Raw genomic sequence first — 20,408 nt, 5'->3', positions numbered from 1 at the left:
TCCTGAGTGCAAAGCCAGGAGTAACCCCTGAGCATCGCTGGGTGTGACCCAAAAAGCAAAAAAAAAAAAGATTCAGTGTAGGAATAGCATTCTTCATGAAGTTTCTCTGGATCCCACCTACAATCAGTTCCTCTCCTGTATTAATCTGTGGTATCACATCCTAATATAACATTTGCTGGATTTTCAGAATGAGAGCTTAGTCTAACACTTAGACATAAAGATTTAAAAAAATTGACACTGTTACTTCAATCAGGACACTGTTTCAGTCTTCAAATTCAGCATTATTTGAAAGACCTGAGAAAAGCATAAAGCATATGCCCCCCTGACATTGAATCAGCTCTGCTTGGGTCCATAGTTCATGTATAAGTACTTATTTTAGCTTGGGCTGGACACTCAAGTGTTACTGGAAACACACTCCCTTTCCCCAGCTCTGATGCACTCAGTCTAGCCAGTGCCACTCATTCTCCTTTTGGAAACTTGACTTTAGGTAAGACAAAGGCGTTCAAACCCAGCCTCCAAATACCAAACAGCAGTGGCCTTGGGCAAATGAGTTAATTGTTATGAACACCCTTTTTATTACTCATTAAGAAGAAACAAGAGTGCTTATGTTCAAATTATTTTGAGGACTAATTTATGAGTTAATATGAATTAGCTCATAAATTGCCTAGCACCTAAGAGCTGATAACCCACAACACTTTTCAATTGCATTTTTTTTTCTTTTTGGGTCACACCCGGCAATACACAGGGGTTACTCCTGGCTCATGCACTCAGGAATTACTCCTGGTGGTGCTCGGGGGATCATATGGGATGCTGGGAATCGAACCCGGGTTGGTTGCATGCAAGGCAAATGCCCTACCCGCTGTGCTATCACTCCAGCCCCTCAATTGCATTTTGAATAATAAAAAGGAATTTTTTCTTATAGAAGATGCGAGAGAGTTTCTATCAGACAGGAATTTATTGTGAGTCTCAAAACAAAGGAATAGATTCAGGATCTCTAATTGGTCAGTGCAGGAAGCTGCAGTCACAGGAAGGTGTTAGAGAGGAAGGGTGGGAGACAGACTCAGTGAGAAACAGATCTGCCCTGGGTTGTCTCCAAGAAACTATTTGAAATAAACAAAGGCAAGAGATGAATAATTAAAGCTTCATCATTTTTCTCTTTCTCATTTTTCTTCTTTCCCCAGCTTCAGCCCAACCTGTGGACACCAGGGGAAACATGCTAACACCACATTCTCCCTAAGGCCTCTGCGGTTCCCTTGAGGTCTGACTGAAGAAGCCACAGAAAAGTTGCCAGTTTATTTACCTTCAACTCTGCCATTTTCCTTCTTCTCTAGGTGAACTGACTTCAGGAAGCCCAGGCCTAGAGAGTTTAAGAAACCAGAATGTTTGGTTTTTCCTTTAGTTCTTCTGGATGCGCTTTTTCCCACTGCTTCCCGGTGCTCATTCACTGGTCAGCAGGCCACTCAAAGCACCTGCAAGAATTGCCTCACTGATATACCAGGGATAAAGTTCACATGTATTTCTCAATTACTTACACAATTACCTTTGGTTTTCATTAAACCCAGATTGTTTCTACAAGAATTTGCCGAAGACTGTCACTTCTTCACCTAAGGTAAAGATTAACCAATATGTTCTAGTTGAAAGAAGTTGGGGACTGGAGAGATAGTACAGGGGTTAAGGCAATACCTTGCAAGCAGCTGACCCTGGTTTGATCCCTAGAATCACATATTGTTCCCTGAACACTTCCAGGAATTATCCCTGAGCACGGTGCCTGGAGTAAGTCCTGAGCACTGATGTGTGTGGCCTAAACTCTCCCTCGCTCCAAATATTAGTAAAGACCAAGAGTATAAAACAGTGGAGGAATATCCACTCAGTGCCTCTCCTCATTTTTTTTTTCAGAAGTGGGGTTGGAGGTTGGCCTACACCCAGTACTACTCAGTGGGGCTACTCCTGGTTCTGTTCTTATTGGTGCTGAGGGACCAGGTGGTACCTGTAATTGGGGTCAACCATAAGTGTTTTAACCACTATGCTACTACCTCTTAGGCCCCCTACCCAGAGACTCAGGAAAGGAAGGAATAGGGAAAAAGGTTCAATTTCTGGAGAGAGAGTAGTGGGGAAGTGAATTGTCCTCTGACACAGAAGAATCAACAGAGCTGCTTGAAACACAGCTTTCCATAGGTATCTCTCAGGACTGGCTAGAGCAGGCAAACTTTTCATAGCCAAAAGCACTTCACTTCAAGCAAGCAAAGATGCTTACTTACTGTTCCTCTTATTCTCCTAAATATACTTTGTGTTCTTATAAATTCTTTAAGAATATTGTGTCCTAGTATCACTGTATCACTGTCATCCTGTTGTTCATTGATTTGCTGGAGCAGGCACCAGTAATGTCTCCATTTGTCCTAGCCCTGAGATTTTAGCAGCCTCTCTTTACCCATCTTTCCCAACGGTGCCACATTGGAGGCTCTTTCAGAGTCAGGGCAATGAGACCCATCATTGTTACTGTTTTGGGCATAGCAAATATGCCACTGGGGAGCTTGCCAGGCTCTGCCATGCAGGCAGGATACTCTTGGTAGCTTGCCAGGTTCTCTGAGAGGGAGAACAAGACAATAAGTGGTCGCACAGCCATAAATGTGGCCATGCACTGCCGGGAGCTTTGTTTTATAGTCTCTGGATCTTGGCCGTTGATGGGATTACACTGTGCTGGGGGCAGTTCGTGGGTGTGACTGCCAGGCTACTGGAAAAAGGGGGATCTGGATGGAGGAGGACCAGTCCCGACCTGAGCAGGCTTGGAGATCTCAGCCCCGGGTCCTACACACCTGGGTTTCTCTGCCGGTTCCTTCATGCATGAAGCTCATCCGAGCGTGTGGAGAGTGACCTTGAGCATGACTGTGGCTGGGTTCTGGAGGTCTTCGGCTGCAAGGGCTCTGCTCGGGGTGGGAAGAAAAAGAAAGCAAGTTAAAAGCAAGAAATGGACAGATCCTAAGACACAAGCTCATTACAAGTAACTACTAGTGTCATGTTTGCTATTAAACAAAGTGTGATTCAAAAATATACCTTTTCATTTTTTTAAAACTCAACCCACCCCATTCTGAGGGTCCCCAGTGAAGACAGCCAGGCGCTGGGGCAGGAGACTCTGCTGTGTCCTAGTAATCAATATAAAATAAATTTGTTATGCACTTGCCAAAGGGCCAGGCTGGAGGGTGGGAGGGAAGGTGAGGGCATTGGTGGAAGGTAGGGCACACTGATAATGGGATTGGTGTTAGAACACTGTATGCCTAAAAAACTCTATTATGAAAAACTTTTTCAAGCAGTGTTTTAATAAAAATAAATTAAACAAGTTTTTAAAAAATATTGTTTATTCTTTTTCTCTTTAAAGAACAGACCAAAGGAATATTTTCCAACCAACCTTCCCACGACCTCCTTGCCCTTCATCTTGGCTATTCTCCTTAGCCATGATCAGATATCAGCCTGTGGCCAACGGTATTCAGGAAGGAAGAAACCATATATTGAGTGCATGTTTGTGCCAGATTTTCCCACAGACATTACCTCATTTAATTTCCAAAAAAGCAATTTTGGAAACTGGACTTTATTATCATACACTCAAATGCAACAAACTAGGCAGGAAATGTAAACAGGTAAATTGGACTAGATTGTTTTTCAAGATAAGACTTGAAGTTCCAATTTATTATTGGTGTTGTTATTGTTATTATTAGGCTTTCTAAGGAGTGTTCAAGGGAGCCCCAGAATACTCCCAGCGTGGTACTTGGCCAATGGGCTTGGACACTTCAATGATCAGACTGAGGACGCAACGCTGTATGGCCCTGTGTTCTCTGGGGCCACTAGGGCTACATTTGGCAGTACTTGTAGGGGCAGTGATGGCAAAAACATGAGCCTCTGCCCCCTGTGTATTTCCCTGACTCCCTGAAGTTTCATTTTTTAACTAGGGCAACTGGAGAGAATGAATTTACAAAAAACATTGAGGTTTATTGCAAAAATGTGCTCACAAATGCCTTTTATCTTTGTAGATACACCCCAAGGCAGTGTGACCTCATTTCCATTATGAAGTGAAGATTTTCCCTTTATCTTTTTTAATCACACTTTGATTAATAGCAAACATGACACTAGTAGTTACTTGTAACAAGCTTGTCTTAGGATCTGTCCATTTCTTGCTATTTGGGAACAGGAAGTCAGGTGTGCCTCTTTGAGACAAAGAGACCACTCGAGGAGAGGGCCTCAGCCACAGGTCTGCACTAATCGCTAGATATCTGACAGCCACATGCTAGAGACACCTGAGTGATTCCAGATGAGACCAGAGCAGACCTATCAGTCAGACCTCGCCTAAGCTGCTGACCCACTTGGCTGTGAGCAAATATCATCATCCCGTTGATCATCGATTTTCTTGAGCCGTCTCAGTAACGTCTCCATTCGTCCTAGCCCTGAGATTTTAGAAGGCTCTCTACTCGTCCTTCCCAATGGTGCTGCATTGGACAGGTCAGGACAATGAGACCCATCATTGTTACTGGTTTTGGCATATGAATACACCACGGGGATTTTGTGAGGTTCTCCCATGCGGGCAGGAAACTCTCAGTAGCTTGCCACATTATTCCAGAGGGAGAACTAGGCTATAAGATGTCTGGGAGCTTGGTTTTATAGTCTCTGGATGTTGGCTGTTGGTGGGATTACACAGCGCAAGGGGCAGTTTCTGGGTGTGATGGCCTAGCTACTGGAAAATGGAGGATCTGGGTGGAAGAGGCCCAGTCCCGATCCGAGCAGGCTTTGAGATCTCAGCCCCGAGTCCCACACACCTGTGTTCCTCTGCCGGTTCCTTCATGCGTGAGGCTTGTCTGAATGTGTGGAGAGGAGCCTTGAGCATGGCTGTGGCTGGGCTCCAGAGATCTTTGGTTGCAGGGGCTCTGCTCGGGGCAAGGAGGGAAACTGAAACCCACCCCCTTTGAGGGGCCCTCGTGAAGACAGCCAGATGCAGGGGCAAGAGCAAATATAATGGTGTATTTTATGCTACAAAGGTTTTTCCTGTCATCTTCATCGAGCTGCTATAATTTATAATGTTGTTAATGAAAGTTTCATGCATATGTCATTTTAGCTTCACACCCATCACTAGCGTGGCCGCTTCTCTCAGCCAGTGTCCCAAAGATTGCTCCCATCCATTTGGTCACTCTGCAGTTCTGTTGCCTTTGGCCATTTGTTGTGCCCTTACTATGTTTCTTTGTATTCCACATATGAGATAATTCTATATCTGTCCCTCTCTTTCTGAATGATTTCACTAAGCATGATACCCTCTAGTTCCATTAATAGAGACAAATAGTAGTGACAAATCACATGATTTCATCCTTTCTTGAAGCTATTTACTATTATGTTGGGAACAATTTTTAACTTTATTTAAAATACTGTGCTTAGAGTGTTTTATCATCATATCCCTTAGGGTCGGTCTGCTTCCTTTCATCATTGTCTCAGATTTCTGAACCGAGTCTTTTCTTCCTCTGCCCCTTTGTAAGCCCAGGTCTGTAAATTAGATTTCAGATTCTATTGTCTGACCCATATGATATTTCTTTATATTCCTCATATAAGATAAATCATTCTGTATCTGTTACTCTCTTTCTGGCTAACTTTGCTAAACGTGGAGTGGCAAATTGTATGATTTTGTTTCTTCTTATTGCTGAGTAGTATTCCACTGTGTGTGTGTGTGTGTGTGTGTGTGTGTGTGTGTGTGTATCAGAGTTTCTTGATCAAGTTGACAACTTCCTGATCTATTTATCAGTAGTAAGATGTTTGAGTTATTTCCAATCTTGGCTATTGTACTAGAACATAATTGTGCATATATACTTTTGAATTAATGTTTTTGTGTTTTGGGAGTAGATGCCAATAAGTATACTTCTAGGTAGTAAGAAAATTCTATTTTTTACTTTTATGAGAAATAATTTATATTATTTTTTATAAAAGTTGTTGAAACAACAGCAAATAAGAGTTCCTGTCTTACCACATCCCTGCTAACACTGGTTATTTCAAGACTTATGCCATTCTCATTGGTGTGAAATAATATCTTAATATCTTGATTTGCATTTCCCCAATAGTAAGTGATGGTGAGTGCTTTATTGTATGCCTATTAATTATTCTACTAAGTTTTGGCATGGTTTATTACATAGTGACTGACAACTGATACACATGACCAAATCTGTAAAAAATCATGCATACAGATTTGAAAGGACTGCCAGGATGAGATACATTATTTTAGACAAATGTATCTAAGGAAACCCTGAGATCTACTGAGTCCAGCATACTGCGGGGCAGTAGAATGAGTTTCTAGGGTATGAGGTGTTAGCACAGAGATGGCTAGACCAAGGGAGCCATGTAGATAGAAGCAAAAGACATGTTGATAGTACAATAAACAGATTGATACCTGTGGAGTATTATATATGTCAACATAGACAGATGCCTCTATAGTATTATATAAAATTCTCTAGCGTTAATATGCTAATCTGAGAAGATCAAGGTTTAAGGTGAAGTTTTTGTTGTTTCCTTAATTTGCAGACTCAAAATAAAAATTAATTAAAAATATTCTGTACATAGTTAAGTATATGAGGATACTAGGTCTTGAATGCCTATTTAGCTTGGAAATGAGTCTTAATGACATGGTGGCTAGGGGAAGAAATGGGAACTAAGAAAAGGCAGAGGAGAAGCTTTACTGCTTTATTCTATATGTTTTTCCATTGAATTCTTTTTTTTTTCTTTTTGGGTCACACCCGGCGATGCACAGGGGTTACTCCTGGTTCTACACTCAGGAATTACTCCTGGCGGAGCTCAGGGGACCATATGGGATGCTGGGATTCGAACCCGGGTCGGCCGCGTGCAAGGCAAACGCCCTACCTGCTGTGCTATCACTCCAGCCCCTCCATTGAATTCATTTTGATGGCAGTTTTCAGAGGAATTTATTCCAAAATGAGAGATCTTGAAAGGAATAAGAAAGTGGTATCAGGTCACTGTCTAGATGAAAAGTACTTTGAGGGTTCTGAATATATTTAAAATGAAATAAACCAATCATCATGTTTTAGAGATATTCTTATTGAGTTAACTTTTTTGAGGAGGGTCACCCAAGTCATGCACTGGAGGCTCCTTTTGATGATTCTTGACCAGTTAGTTCAAATGCAATGACTTGAGGATGCAATTTCTTTTGGAAGCAGTTCTTAGAGCACAAAGGTAGAGAGAATTAGAAATTGAAAGTAAAGTTCTGCTCCCTGATAGATGTGGGGCTGTGTGCTCTCATAATTTGTCACTTCCACAATAGATCTAAAGTCAGCAGTGAAAAAACTTTGCTGTCAGTAATTGGTCCTAATAAGACCAGTAAGAAAATAAGTGGAGGGATTTGGGCACTTGGTGGTGGATATGGTAACTCAATTTTGAAGACATGAAAAAGCTCTCTTAAAACATAAGATACAGGCCATTTTAAATGCATTAACGACATGATCCAGAGACTCACAAATGAAACTTGGAACCGAACAGCTTGCTGCAGGGATGGCGTCCAACCACACACTGGGCTGATTTCACTGGATCACCTCAGATGGGGGCAGGCATCCCCTCTCTCCACCTGTTCCAGATGAACACTGGCAATCCAAACTTTCCAGAACCCAATCACCGCCACCCTGCTGGCTGATCTTCACAATCCCTTCCAGGGCCCCTCCACGCAAGAGAATAAATCTGTTGAAAAACCCAGCTATGCGGGACCAATGACTGAAACACCAGGCCTCCTGGGGTCAGAACTGGGCTGTCCCTTCCAATCCGGATCCATGCTCTTCTAGGGTCTTGGCTGTCATACCCATGAACTGCCTCCAGGTGCCATTTTAAGTGCATTAATGACCAAGATCCAGACTCACAAATGAATCTGGGAACCGAGCAGCTCAGTGCAGGGATGGCTCTGGACCCTAATAATTTTTTTTTCTTTTTCTCACAACTTTTTTTTTTTTAGTTTATTTTTAATTAGAGAGTCATCGTGAGGGTACAGTTACAGATCCATACATCTTTGTGCTCATGTTTCCCCCATACAAAGTTCGATAACACATCCCTTCACCAGTGCCCATTCTCCACCACCAGTAAACCCAACATCCCTCCCCCCCTCCCCAGTCCCGTCTCCCCCACCCCACCCTGCCACTATGGCAGGGAATTCCCTTTTGTTCTCTCTCTCTGATTAGGTGTTGTGGTTTGCAATAAAGGTGTTGAGTGGCCATTGTGTTCAGTCTCTAGTCTGTATTCGGCCCGCATCACCCTTCCCCCACATGACCTCCAACCACATTTTACTTGGTGGTCCCTTCACTGAGTTACCCAGAATGAGAGACCAGCCTCCAAGCCATGGAGACAATCTCCTGGTACTAATTTCTACTATTCTTGGACGTTAGTCTTATAGTCTGTTATTCTATATTCCACAGATGAGTGCAATCTTTCTATGTCTGTCTCTCTCTTTCTGACTCATTTCACTTAGCATGATACTTTCCATGTTGATCCACTTATATGCAAACGTCATGACTTCATTTTTTCTAACATCTGCATAGTATTCCATTGTATAGATGTACCAGAGTTTCTTCAACCAGTCATCTGTTCTAGGGCACTCGGGTTTTTTCCAGATTCTGGCTATTGTAAACAGTGCTGCGGTGAACATATAAGTGCATATGTCACTTCGACTATACTTTTTGGCTTTTCTGGGATATATTCCCAGCAGTGGTATTGCTGGGTCAAATGGGAGCTCAACCTCTAGTTTTTTGAGAATCATCCATACTGTTTTCCAAAAGGGCTGAACTAGCCGGCATTCCCACCAGCAGTGTAGAAGGTGGACCCTAATAATTTAAATTTTTAGAATGCCAGGAGCACGTGGCTGCAAAAGAGGCAATGTGTTATCTCATACTATTTTTTGTTTTTTCACTCTTTTGTTGAATCACCTTACAGACATCTTATGTTATTCATAACAAGCAATACAAAATAAATTATCTAGCATCTGCCTATGGGGCAGGCTTGAGTGGTGGTGGAAAGCTTAGAAATAATGGTGGTGGGAAGGTATAATGGCGGTGGGCTTGGTGTTGAAATACTGAATGTAATAAATTGCTGTGAACAACTTATGAAAATAAAATTAAAATTAAAAAACATATAAGATACAGTATCGCTCAATACACACACACAAAGGAGAAACAAAACACAGAAGAAAGTTAAAGGCAAAAATGTAAGAAAATTAAAATTTTAATTAGCACCTTCTAGAAAGTGTTGCATTTACACTTGTTATCAAGAACACTTTATAAAAGAAATGAACAGGGAGAATGAAGAAGTGAAAGGGAGAAAATGGTTGACTTACTTTTGGAAACTTATTATTTTTTTATTGAGGTAACAGGTTTACAAGATTATATATATTTGGTTTTTGGGTCACCCCTGGCAATGCTCATGGGTTATTCTTGGCTTTGTGCTCAGGAGTTACTTCAGATGGTGCTTGGGGGATTAAATGAGATTCTGGGGATAGAACCCAGGATCACAGTGTGCAAGGCAAGCCCCCATTCACTGTATTATCTCTTTAGCTCCTAAATGTTTATATGTTTTAGGGATACAATGTTAACACATCACATCCATCAGAACTAAGTGCTAATACCTCTCTATTGTAGTACAATGGATGCTCTCAACCTAATTCACTCCTGCATTTGTAATCTCAATTATTCAGAGTGAAAATTGTATTTTCATTGGCTATTGCATAGTATCTTACCCACCTACCTTTTAAATATATATATATATATATTTTTTTTTTTTCCGTGAGTGAGATCATCCTGTTTTGGCTTTTCTCCTTTTAACTTATTTCAATTAGCACGGTTCCTTACCAGTTCCTCCATGTTGTAGCAAAATGTAGTTTATTTATTTTTATAGCTGAGTAGTAGTCATTGTGTATGTATACCACATCTTCTTCATACATTCATCCATTTTTGGCACATTGATTATTTATTTTCAGATTTTTGTTTGTTTTAACTAATACTACAGTGAAAATAGGTATGCATATATCTTTCTGAATTAGTAGTTTTGTGCTATTTTTAGATTCTATGGTGCAGAATTGCTGGAGCATATGGTAGTTATACTTTCATTTTCTGAGACACCTCTATATTGTTTTTCATAGAGGCTGCACTGTAGCACTGTCTTCCCATTGTTCATCGATTTGCTCGAGCAGTCACCAGTAACGTCTCATTGTGAGACCTTTTGTTACTATTTTTTGCATATTGAATACGCCATGGGAAGCTTGCCAGGCTCTGCTTTGGGGGCGGTATACTCTCGGTAGCTTACTGGGCTCTCCGAGAGGGATGGAGGAATTGAACCTGGGTAGGCTGCATGCAAGGCAAATGCCCTATCAGCTGTATTATCACAGAGACTAAAGTCAGTTTATTTACATTTTGCCAACTGTAGTTAAAATTTCCTTTTCTTCACACCATCACCAAAACCTATTTTTTATTTCCTATTTTTGTTTATGTTTTTGTTGTTGTTGTTGTTGTTTTGTTTCTTTGGGGGCCCATATGTGGTGCTAGAGGTCAAACTCAGGTTGGCTGTGAAGTAGGGACGTACCTTCTCTGTGTGTTATTTCTCTGGCCCCAAGGAAGAGTTAGTTTTTGCTGTTGAAATTTATGGTTTTCTTATGTCTGTTGTATATTACCCTTTGTCAGCGTATGGTGTGTGAATATTTTTTTCCTATTCAGTACGATGTCTTTTTTTTGGTGTTAGTTTCTTTTATATTATGGGAGCTCTTAGTTTATTGTAATTTCATTTACTTTTGAATTTGCTTCTCTTGTCAAAGGCTTTGAATCCCTGAGTATATCATGGAAACCTATATTATTGCATGTTCTAACTGTTTCAAAATTTTATACATTTGGGTCTAAAATATTAGTCTTAAGTCATCTTTGAGTTAATTTTTGTGCATACTGTGAGAAAGTCATTCAATTTCATTCTTTTGTATGTGACTACCAGGTGTTCTTTGTGAATGTTGTAGTGATGTTTGTGGAGGAGGGTTTTTCTATTTTATGCTGTTGACACCTCTGTTGTAAATTACCTGTCCATTCTGGGTTTCTTTCTCTCTCTTTTTTTTTTTGCTTTTTTTGGGTCATACCTGGCGATGCACAGGGGTTACTCCTGGCTCTGTGCTCAGGAATTACTCCTGGCGGTGCTCAGGAGAACATATGGGATGCTGGGATTTGAACCCGGGTCGGCCGCGTGCAAGGCAAACGCCCTACCCACTGTGCTATTGCTCCAGCCCCCTCTGGGTTTATTTCTGAGTTCTTAATTCTACTTCATTTCTCTAAGTATCTGTTTTAATTCCAATATCACACTGTTTTGGTTACTACAGGTCTATAATCCAGTTTAAAGATGGGGAAAGTGATAGTGTCCATCTTTTTTATTTCCTCTGGATGGTTTGAAATATTTAGGGTCTTTTGTGGTTCCATGTAAATTTTAGTAACATTTGTTCAGTGTCTTTGAAGAATGGATTTTGAGGGGAAGGTTTTGGGTTACATGTGGTGGTGCTCAAAGGCTACTCCTGTCTTGGCGTCTTGGGGTACCATATAGTACCTCAGATCAAACCTTGTCCTCCTTAATGCAAACCATTAATCGACCCTTTGAGCATTTTCTGAAGCCTACCATTGGCATTTTATTTATTTTTTTATTTTTTATTTTTTTTAATTTTATTTAATCACTGTGAGATAGTTACAAGCTTTCATGTTTGGGTACAGGCACACAATGATCAAATACCCATCCCTCCACCAGTGAACATTTTCCCCCACCAATATCCCAGGTATACCCCATCCCCTTTCCCACACTTCCCCTGCCATAGTGGCAGTTTGGGGTGGGGGGAGACGGGACTGGGGAGGGTGGAAGGGACGCTGGTTTTACTGGTGGTGGAGAATGGGCACTGGTGAAGGGATGGGTTCTCGAACTTTGTATGGGGGAAACATGAGCACAAAAATGTATAAATCTGTAACTGTACTCTCATGGTGATTCACTAATTAAAAATAAAAAAAATGTTGAAACAAAAAACAAAAAACCCCAAAACCATTGGCATTTTAATAGAGATTACATAAAACTCATATAATTTTTTGGTAGGATGGCCATTTTAACAATGTTAATTTTTTCCAATCCATACGTATAGAATGTGTGTGTGTGAGCATTTTTTTTTGTTTGTCGCTTTGGGCAACACCCCGGCATGCTCAGGGTTTTCTCCTGGCCCTGGCTCTGTGCTCAGGGATAACTCCTGGTGGGAGTGGGGTACCATATGGAATGCTGGAGATTGAAGCTGGGTAGGCTGTGTGTAAGGTAAGCACCCTACCTGCTGTATTATTGTTCTGGCCCTCTGGAATAAATTCCTGACCCTTTGTATTTGTATACTTCTACTTTGTATTGGAGGCTTTGGAGCCTCCAATGAAGCACCATTGGGAAGGATGTGTAAAGAGAGGCTTCTAAAATCTCAGGGCTAGGACGAATAGAGAAGTTACTGAGACTGCCCCGAGAAAATTGATGGTCAACGGGATGATGATGATAATGATGATGATACTTTGTATAAAAGTAAAAGTGCTTTTAAAATAATTATTTACAGATTTTATTGTGTAAGTCTTTATTGATTCCTAAGTGCTTGATTGATTTTTTTTATATGATTGAAACGGGGTTGTTTTTATTGATTTCTTTCTTTTTCAGATCATAAAAAACTATTGCCTGTAGAAATGCAATAGTTTTTTTTTTCTATTGGTTTGTCACTGTCACTGTCATCCCGTTGCTCATCGATTTGCTTGAGTGAGCACCAGTAATGTCTCCATTGTAAGACTTGTTGCTACTGTTTTTGGCATATTAAATACGCCATGGGTAGCTTGCCAGGCTCTGCCATTGGGCAAGATACTCTCGGTAGCTTGCTGGGTTCGTTCTCCGAGAAGGGTGGAGGAATTGAACCTGGGTCAGCAGCATGCAAGGCAAACGCCATACTCTCTGTGTTATTGTTGGCAGAATTGTTTCTGATAGTTTTTGAGTGAAGTCCGTAGTATTTTCTATGGGTATTATCATATTATTTGTAAATACTAATAGTTTAACTTCTTTTTTTTTATCTTTCATAGATTTTTATAAAATATGAAGGGCATTTTGAAAAGTAACAAACTTCACTATATGAAATTATGGATCATCTATAGCTACAATGCAAATACTTAAGCAGAATATTTTGAGAAAAATCATATATTCCATACATTTAAAGATAAAACATATAAAGAAAAAAGTACATAACCAAGGGCAACTAAATACAAACTGCATCATCCTTCTGAAGACAACAATGAAACTCTTTTTGCTTTTATCATCTTCGTACATTATGTGCCTCGAGATATATCTCCTTAATAAACCATAGCTGATGACACAAAATGCATACTGAGATCTTCAGCTTTGCATTTTGAAAGTTAGGTAACAATATTTTAAATATATATTTTTACCCTAAATAATTTTGAATATTTACCTATAAATATTTATACACATTTATAACTAATCTTAAATATTTATATGAAATGCTAACTGTGAATATTTATACATTTTCACTGTCACTGTATCACTGATATCCCATTGTTCATTAGTTTAACATCTTTTATGAATTTACTTTTATTGCCTGATTGCTATAATTAGGATTTCCAGTATCATTTTAAATAACAGTGGTGAGTGTAAACATCTTTTGGTGCCTAATCTTAGGGAAAAGATTTTCAGAATTTTGCCATTGAGCATGATGTTACTTGTGAGTTTGTTGTTTATAACTGTATTATATTGAAGTCTGTTCCTTCTACCCCCCCATTTTTTAAAGAGAATTTTTGTCACAGACACATGTTGAATCTTGTCAAAAATATTGTGTTTATTAAATTTATGTGATTTTATTTTCTCTCTGGTTGTTATGGTGCATTATATTAATGATTACTGTTGAACCATTCTTGATCTAAGTGGCAAAACATCATGTCCCCAATTTTAAATCCCACTTGACAATGATATACTATCCTTTAAGTGTATTGTTCAATTTGTTTGCTAATATTATGTTGAGGATATCTGCATCTTTGTCTAGTTGGAAAATTAATCTGTGGCTTTTATTATGTCTGTCTGCTTTTGATATCAGAGTAGTTGGCCTCATAGATATTGGAGAATAATTCCTTAAAAATTTAAAGTATTTTAAGAAAAATTAGTGATAGACAAAATTTTCAAGGTACCATAGACTTATAAAAGCATCTGGACCTGGCCTTTTGGTTTTTTGGCAGGGAGAATTTTATCACTATATCAAGTTTCTTACATGTAAATTGTTCTTTTCATATTGTTTAGTTTATTTGAATTCAGAATAAACTACAAGTTTAGGTGTTTGTAAATATTTGTCCATTATCTAAGCTTTACATTTTTTTTCCACACTCTTGATGTTAAGGCGTTACTCCTGGTTCTGCACTTAGGAATCTGGGGTACCATATGGGATGTCGGGGATCGAACCCAGGTTGGCTGTGTGCAAGGTAAGTGCCATACCTGCTGTACTATCTCTCCAGTCTTCAAGTTTCACTTTCTTATGATTTATAAATTTGTGGCATCCGTTGTAACTTCTCTTTCATTTTTGATCCTGTATATTAGATTTTTCCCTTCTATTTTGGGTAAATTCAGCTTGGGCTATGTAAAAATAAATAAAATTTATTTATTCGTCCAAAACAATCAGCTCTGGGTTTCACTGTAATGTTCTTTTTACTTCTATTTAAATTTTATTAAGTTGGATTATTATAAAAACAATTTAATAATTTATTTACATTTTATTTTTTACTTATTTTGGGTTTCATTATTTTTTTCTTTTAGTCCCTAAAGGTGATGTGAATTAGATTGTGCACTGAGCATCTTTTGGGTATACTATTAGCTTAAATTGCTATGAACTTCTTGCTTAATACTGTTTTTGCAGTATTCCATGTATTTTGATAACTTGTGCCTTTATTCTCATTTGGTCCTAGAAATTCCTTTATTTCCTATTAAATTTCCACTTTGGCCTAATTATCATAAATAATTTTATTTTTATAATTTTTGATTATTTTATATTATTTTATTATAATCTGAAAAGATACCTGATATGACTTTATAGACACTTGTATTGCATCCGAGCATGTGAGCTAACCCTGAGATTGTTCCATGTCCACTAGAGCAGAATCCATATTTGGCTCAGGTGGGTAGAGAGTCTTTTAAATATCTATTAAGGCCTGGTCTTCCGATTCCTTATTTATAACTGTTGTTTCTTGTTGATATTCCTTACTACTGTTGTGTGACTGCTGATATGTCTTTTCAGTCCTGTTATATTTTTATGAACCTTCATTTGGTGTAAATGTTAATTAATGTTGAATACTATGGGCTGGAGCGATAGCACAGCAGGTAGGGCATTTGCCTTGCATGTTGCTGACCCGGGTTTGATTCCTCTGTCCCTCTCGGAGAGCCTGGCAAGCTACCAAGAGTATCTTGCCCACATGGCAGAGCCTGGCAAGCTCCCTGTGGAGTATTTGATATGCCAAAAACAGTAATAAAAAGTCTCACAATAGAGACGTTACTTGTGACTGCTCAAGCAAATCAATGAACAACGGAAAGACAGTGCTACAGTGCTACTATTGATATATCAATCCCTTAGTCACTACATAATTTTCATAACTTCCCCTTGTTACCATAAGTATGGCTATTCAAGCATTATGTGATCATTTGCTTGTATAGTTGTTTTCCAACTTCTCACTTGGAGTCTATATTTAACATCAAAATTCAAGTAAATCTCATGTAGATAGCAGAAGGTTAAATTTTTTTTCTTAATAAATCTAGCCACCTTGGACCATTTGATTGTTGAGTTTGTGTTATTGATGTTTAATTAAATTATTGATACAACAGCATTTATGGTTTTTCTATATGAATTCTGGGCATTTTTTGTGGTAATTTTCTTTCTTTCTTTTTTTTTGCTTTTTGGGTCACACCCAGCGATGCTCAGGGGTTACTCCTGGCGTTGCACTCAGGAATTACTCCTGGCAGTGCTTGGGGGATCACATGGGATGCCGGGGATCGAACCCGGGTCGGCCGCGTGCAAGGCAAATGCCCTACCTACTGTGCTATTGCTTCGGCCCCTTTTGTGGTAATTTTCTTTGTTCTCATATACTCCCTTTGTATATGATATCTGCTTATTGTGCCCAGATTCTATTTACTTCTCCTGTTTCTTAGCAACTTTGTCTGTGGTTATCAAAGTTTACATCTTGAGTTCTAAGCTTATGTCTCCAAATTTTCTTATTTAAAGTAAACGTCAAGTTTCTCCTAATACACCCACATGTTACTTTCCTTCTTTCTTACACTTTAAGTACTTTAGTGTCTGTAAGTGGATTACTCCTCTTTATAGATGACACTTTGTATTTCTTGCTGAGCCAGTTTAGTGGTTATGAATTCCTTTAACATTAAAAAAAATTTTTTTGTCTAAAAATATTTTTATCACTATTTTGAATCTGAATGATAACCTAGATGAGTAGAGGTTTCTTAACTGAATCTCTTTTAATTCAACACTGGATATATAATGCTCATCCCTTTAGGTGTGTAGTATTTCAATCAAGAAATATACAGTGACTTATGGTAGTTGCCTTATATGTGACTGTTTTCTTCTAGTTGTCTTTAGAATTCTATCTCTATATTGGCTCTTGTTATTTTTAAAAATATACATTTGATGTTAATCAATTTGCATGTATTTTATTTGGACTTTTGGAGTTTCCTGAATCTGGACACCTGTCTCTTTCTTTAATTTAGGGAAATTTTAGGTAGAGATATAGTCATATCAGAATTCTGACCTTTTCTTTCTGGAATCCAGTTTTCCCTCCCCCCTCTCTCCCTCTCTCCCTTCCTTCCTTCTCCTGTCCACAGGAGTTCCATACTCAGGGGACTGGATATGTGGTGCCAAGGATTTAAACCAGGGTTGCAGGCTGATGAGGCTGAATGCAAAGCATATGCTTAACCTCCTGTATGCTTATGTTATCTTTGTTTTTAAAATTCTTTTTCTTTTTAACACAATTTTATTTATTTTTACAAAGCTGTTCATGGTTGGGTTTCAGTCATACAATGTTCCAGCACCCATACTTCCACCAGAATAATTTCCTAGCATTAGTGTCCTGTTTTCCTCCCACCCTTCCGAGGCCCCCACCCCTACCCTTGCCTGCCTGTATGGCAGACACCTCTCTTCTCACTCTCTTTCTCTCTCATTTTGGTATTATGGTTTGCAAAACAGATGCTGAAAGGTTATCATGAATATCCCTTTACCTACTTTCAACACTCAGTTCCTGTCCAGAGTGTTCATTTCCAACTAATGTAATAATGGACCCTTCACTCTTTCTATTTTTTGATAATTTCCTCTACCTTATTCTTCAAGCTTACTGAGTCATTCTTCGGCTTCTGTTATCCTGCTGTTCTATCCTTTTAAGTACAGTGTCTGTATTTAACCAATAATTTCTCTTTGAGTTTTTCCAATTGCTTTCCCTGTCCTTGTTGAAGTATTCCTCCATTGATTTTCCCCATTTCAGCAAACATTACCATCATCATTTCTTTAAAGACTTCATCAGGAAGTTTAGAATGCTCAGTTGTAATTGCTGTTTTTACCAAGATTTTGCTTCATTCATCAGCACGGTTGAATATCTCCATTTCTTCATTTGCCTCGAGCTAGGCTGGGCCTAGGGGTGAGGATCAGTGTTCATGCAGGCCTGGGTGATGATACTGGATTTAACTGCAAATTCCAGGTAGTTGCTGTGCCTTTGAATTTGTGTAGTCCTGAATGACTACTGGGAATTTGTGGTCACAAGTGGTCTGTAAGTAACTTCAGCACCAAGGTGCTACAGGCCTAAACAGCAATGGAGGGTTCAACTGATTAGTGCCCAGAGTGGCTGTGGTGTCAAAGTCAAGTGGGCCTGGGAAAAAACTAGAGGCTGATGGTTTCAAATGCCCACTAGCAGAGGAAATACTGGTCAGATATTTGTTGTTATGTGGCGTTTGTATTTACAAGCACTTGCCAGCAACTGTAGTGCCAAGGTCAAGGGAACCTGGATGTATCACTTACTATGATATTGTCAGATTTGTAAGATCTGAGGCACCAAGTTTGAGTGGGTCTGAACTGAATGTTCAAAATTGTAGGTGCCCAGGAACACCAGTGCACCAAAGTCGGATAGTCCTGGGTAGTGACCAATAGTCTGATATCATAAGTGCCAGGGGCACCTGTACATCAAGTTCAAACAAAGCTGGGGCGTGACCCAAGGTTCAAATTTACCAGTGCTCCGGGACCCTATGTACCATGTTTGAGCAGGTCTGGATGGTGACCAGGGCTATGGAGTCATAGGTGCCTGTGGAAGCTCAATGCCAAGTTTCAATAGGCCTTGGGGGTTGGGGTAGATGGTGACCTGAGGTACAGATTGCTGATGCTTGGGGCATTCATCTGGCTTCCATGGAAGAAAGACCAGGACTTTGAGCACAAGAGTGCACAGAAGTAACTGTATGCAAAGTTTGACCGGAACTATAGGACAACCAGAGATACAAAACTGTGCACTGAATTCAAATGTGTCTTGGGAGTAATCTGAGGCTCAAAATAAATTACATAGAGGCAGTTAGTGTCTAGATTAAGGGGATCTGAGTTGTACCCAGAGATTCAATGTTCTGTTGTGGTCATACAAGTCTGGACATAGCTGGGGAAATTGTGAGGTGTGGGTAAAGAGTAAGCCAAAAGGCCTGAGTACAGTGGGTGGGGTGCTTGCTTTAAATAAAGGTGACCCAACTTTGATTCCTTGCATTCCAAATGGTTCCCTGAGTACTTCCAGGAACGATTTCTGAGCACAGAGCCAGAAGTAACTACTGAGCACCACTAGGTGTGGCCCCCAAACTAAAAAAATGCTCACAGGGTTGAGTAGGTGTAGAAGGAAAGTAGGAACACCTCCCTCCCCCTTGTTAGCTAGTTATGATTTGGAAGATCTGCAATGTGCATTTTTTTGTTTCTGCTTTTGGGCCACAACCAGCAGTACTCAGGGCCGACTCCTGGCTCAGTATCTAGGGATGGCTCAGAGTGGTGCTTGGAGGCCCATATATAGTGCTGGAGTTGAATTTGATTGGCCCCATGCAAGGCAAGTGTCTTAACCCCTCTGCTATCTCCTTGGCCCTGCAAGGTGTTTTCTGAGGTTTACAAGGTGAGGTTTCCTTGCTAGCAGTTAAATGTGGAATGAAGGGGCTACGTTCAAGCAACATCTCTTACCCTCTGCTAGCTATTAGGTCAGCATAAGCATAGGTGACACTCACCGTATCAATTTGACTTCATGGTCTGCTATTAAGACAAACCCAATATGGCAGTGGTTTTCAATGTTTCAATACTTGCAGAAGTACGGGTCAATGGACCAGTGTTTGAAAATAACTATAATATGGCATCCACCAGCCAAATTGTGAGAAAATTACAAAATAGCACCTGCTGGTGAGTATTACTATGGTAACTGCAATCAAATATTACATCCTGCAGTCAAATTGGGATAGGTTATCAAAATGGTGACTGTTACTATGGCAATTGGATACAATATGAAAATTTGTGAGAGATTACCTAAATGATGCCTGCTCTGACCCTGTTCCCTATTTATGCCCTATAATTCCTTATTTCCTGTTCCAGTCTTGTAACTCTTGGATCACAGGACTGTGCCATATTTACTGGGTGAAGTATACACCTTAGAAATCTCTTCCAATTAGTGTGTTACTTCATGGTGGGATTTCTTTTTCGGCAAAGGAGTCTATCTCCAGTCCATCTGGGAGCTTTCCTTCCATCCATGTTCACTGATATTTCAGCTATCATTCTGAATTAATATGTGATTAATTCAAATTTTGGTTTAGAATTTGTATTAGTCAAAATTATTTTTTTAATAAAAGAATTTGCAGTGATTGCAGAAGACTATAAATGCAGGTTCTCCTTATTTGGATACTGGACCTACTGTTTGGTTTTAATTTTTAGATGAGGAATACAAAGAGCTTTAGTTGGTTTAGGTCTTTGTATATTATTTGATTTCTACACAGCCCTATCACAACACACTTGTACCAAATTCCACACACAGATCCTGATTTGCATAGTTCTCCTTTATGTCAAAAAAGAAACTAGGAACTAGGACTATGCCTTGTGGAGGAGGATGTTAAGAAAGACTAGGGAATATTTTAGCTGGTAAAAAGTGCTCCAAACATCCTTTCCTGTATTTCCATTTCAACATTCCATTAAAAAGGTGAGGCTGAAGGGGAGCATTTTAGGTTGTCTCTCTAAAAGAGCACTGTGGCATTCTTATTTTAAAATCCTCTTTCAAAATACTTGTAAAATTTAATTCAAATGGAACAGAAAATATGTTTCCTCCTCCAGT

At 39.5% G+C, this 20,408-nt stretch overlaps 1 protein-coding gene across 1 annotated transcript in view; it reads right to left on the bottom strand.

Annotated features, from left to right (window-relative positions):
* The window catches only part of HGD (homogentisate 1,2-dioxygenase), a 55,614-nt gene extending 54,167 nt beyond the window's left edge, over window positions 1–1,447 (bottom strand). Inside the window, exon 1 of the mRNA XM_004606692.2 lies at window positions 1,301–1,447. Within this exon, the coding sequence (XP_004606749.1) occupies window positions 1,301–1,315 (15 nt within the window). The 5' untranslated portion in view covers window positions 1,316–1,447. The remainder of the gene's footprint in view (window positions 1–1,300) is intronic.
* Between the last annotated feature and the right edge of the window lie 18,961 nt (window positions 1,448–20,408).

Source organism: Sorex araneus, chromosome 2, assembly GCF_027595985.1.
Source record: "Sorex araneus isolate mSorAra2 chromosome 2, mSorAra2.pri, whole genome shotgun sequence".
Lineage (NCBI taxonomy): Eukaryota > Metazoa > Chordata > Mammalia > Eulipotyphla > Soricidae > Sorex > Sorex araneus.
This window is presented reverse-complemented; position numbering and strand designations above follow the sequence as displayed.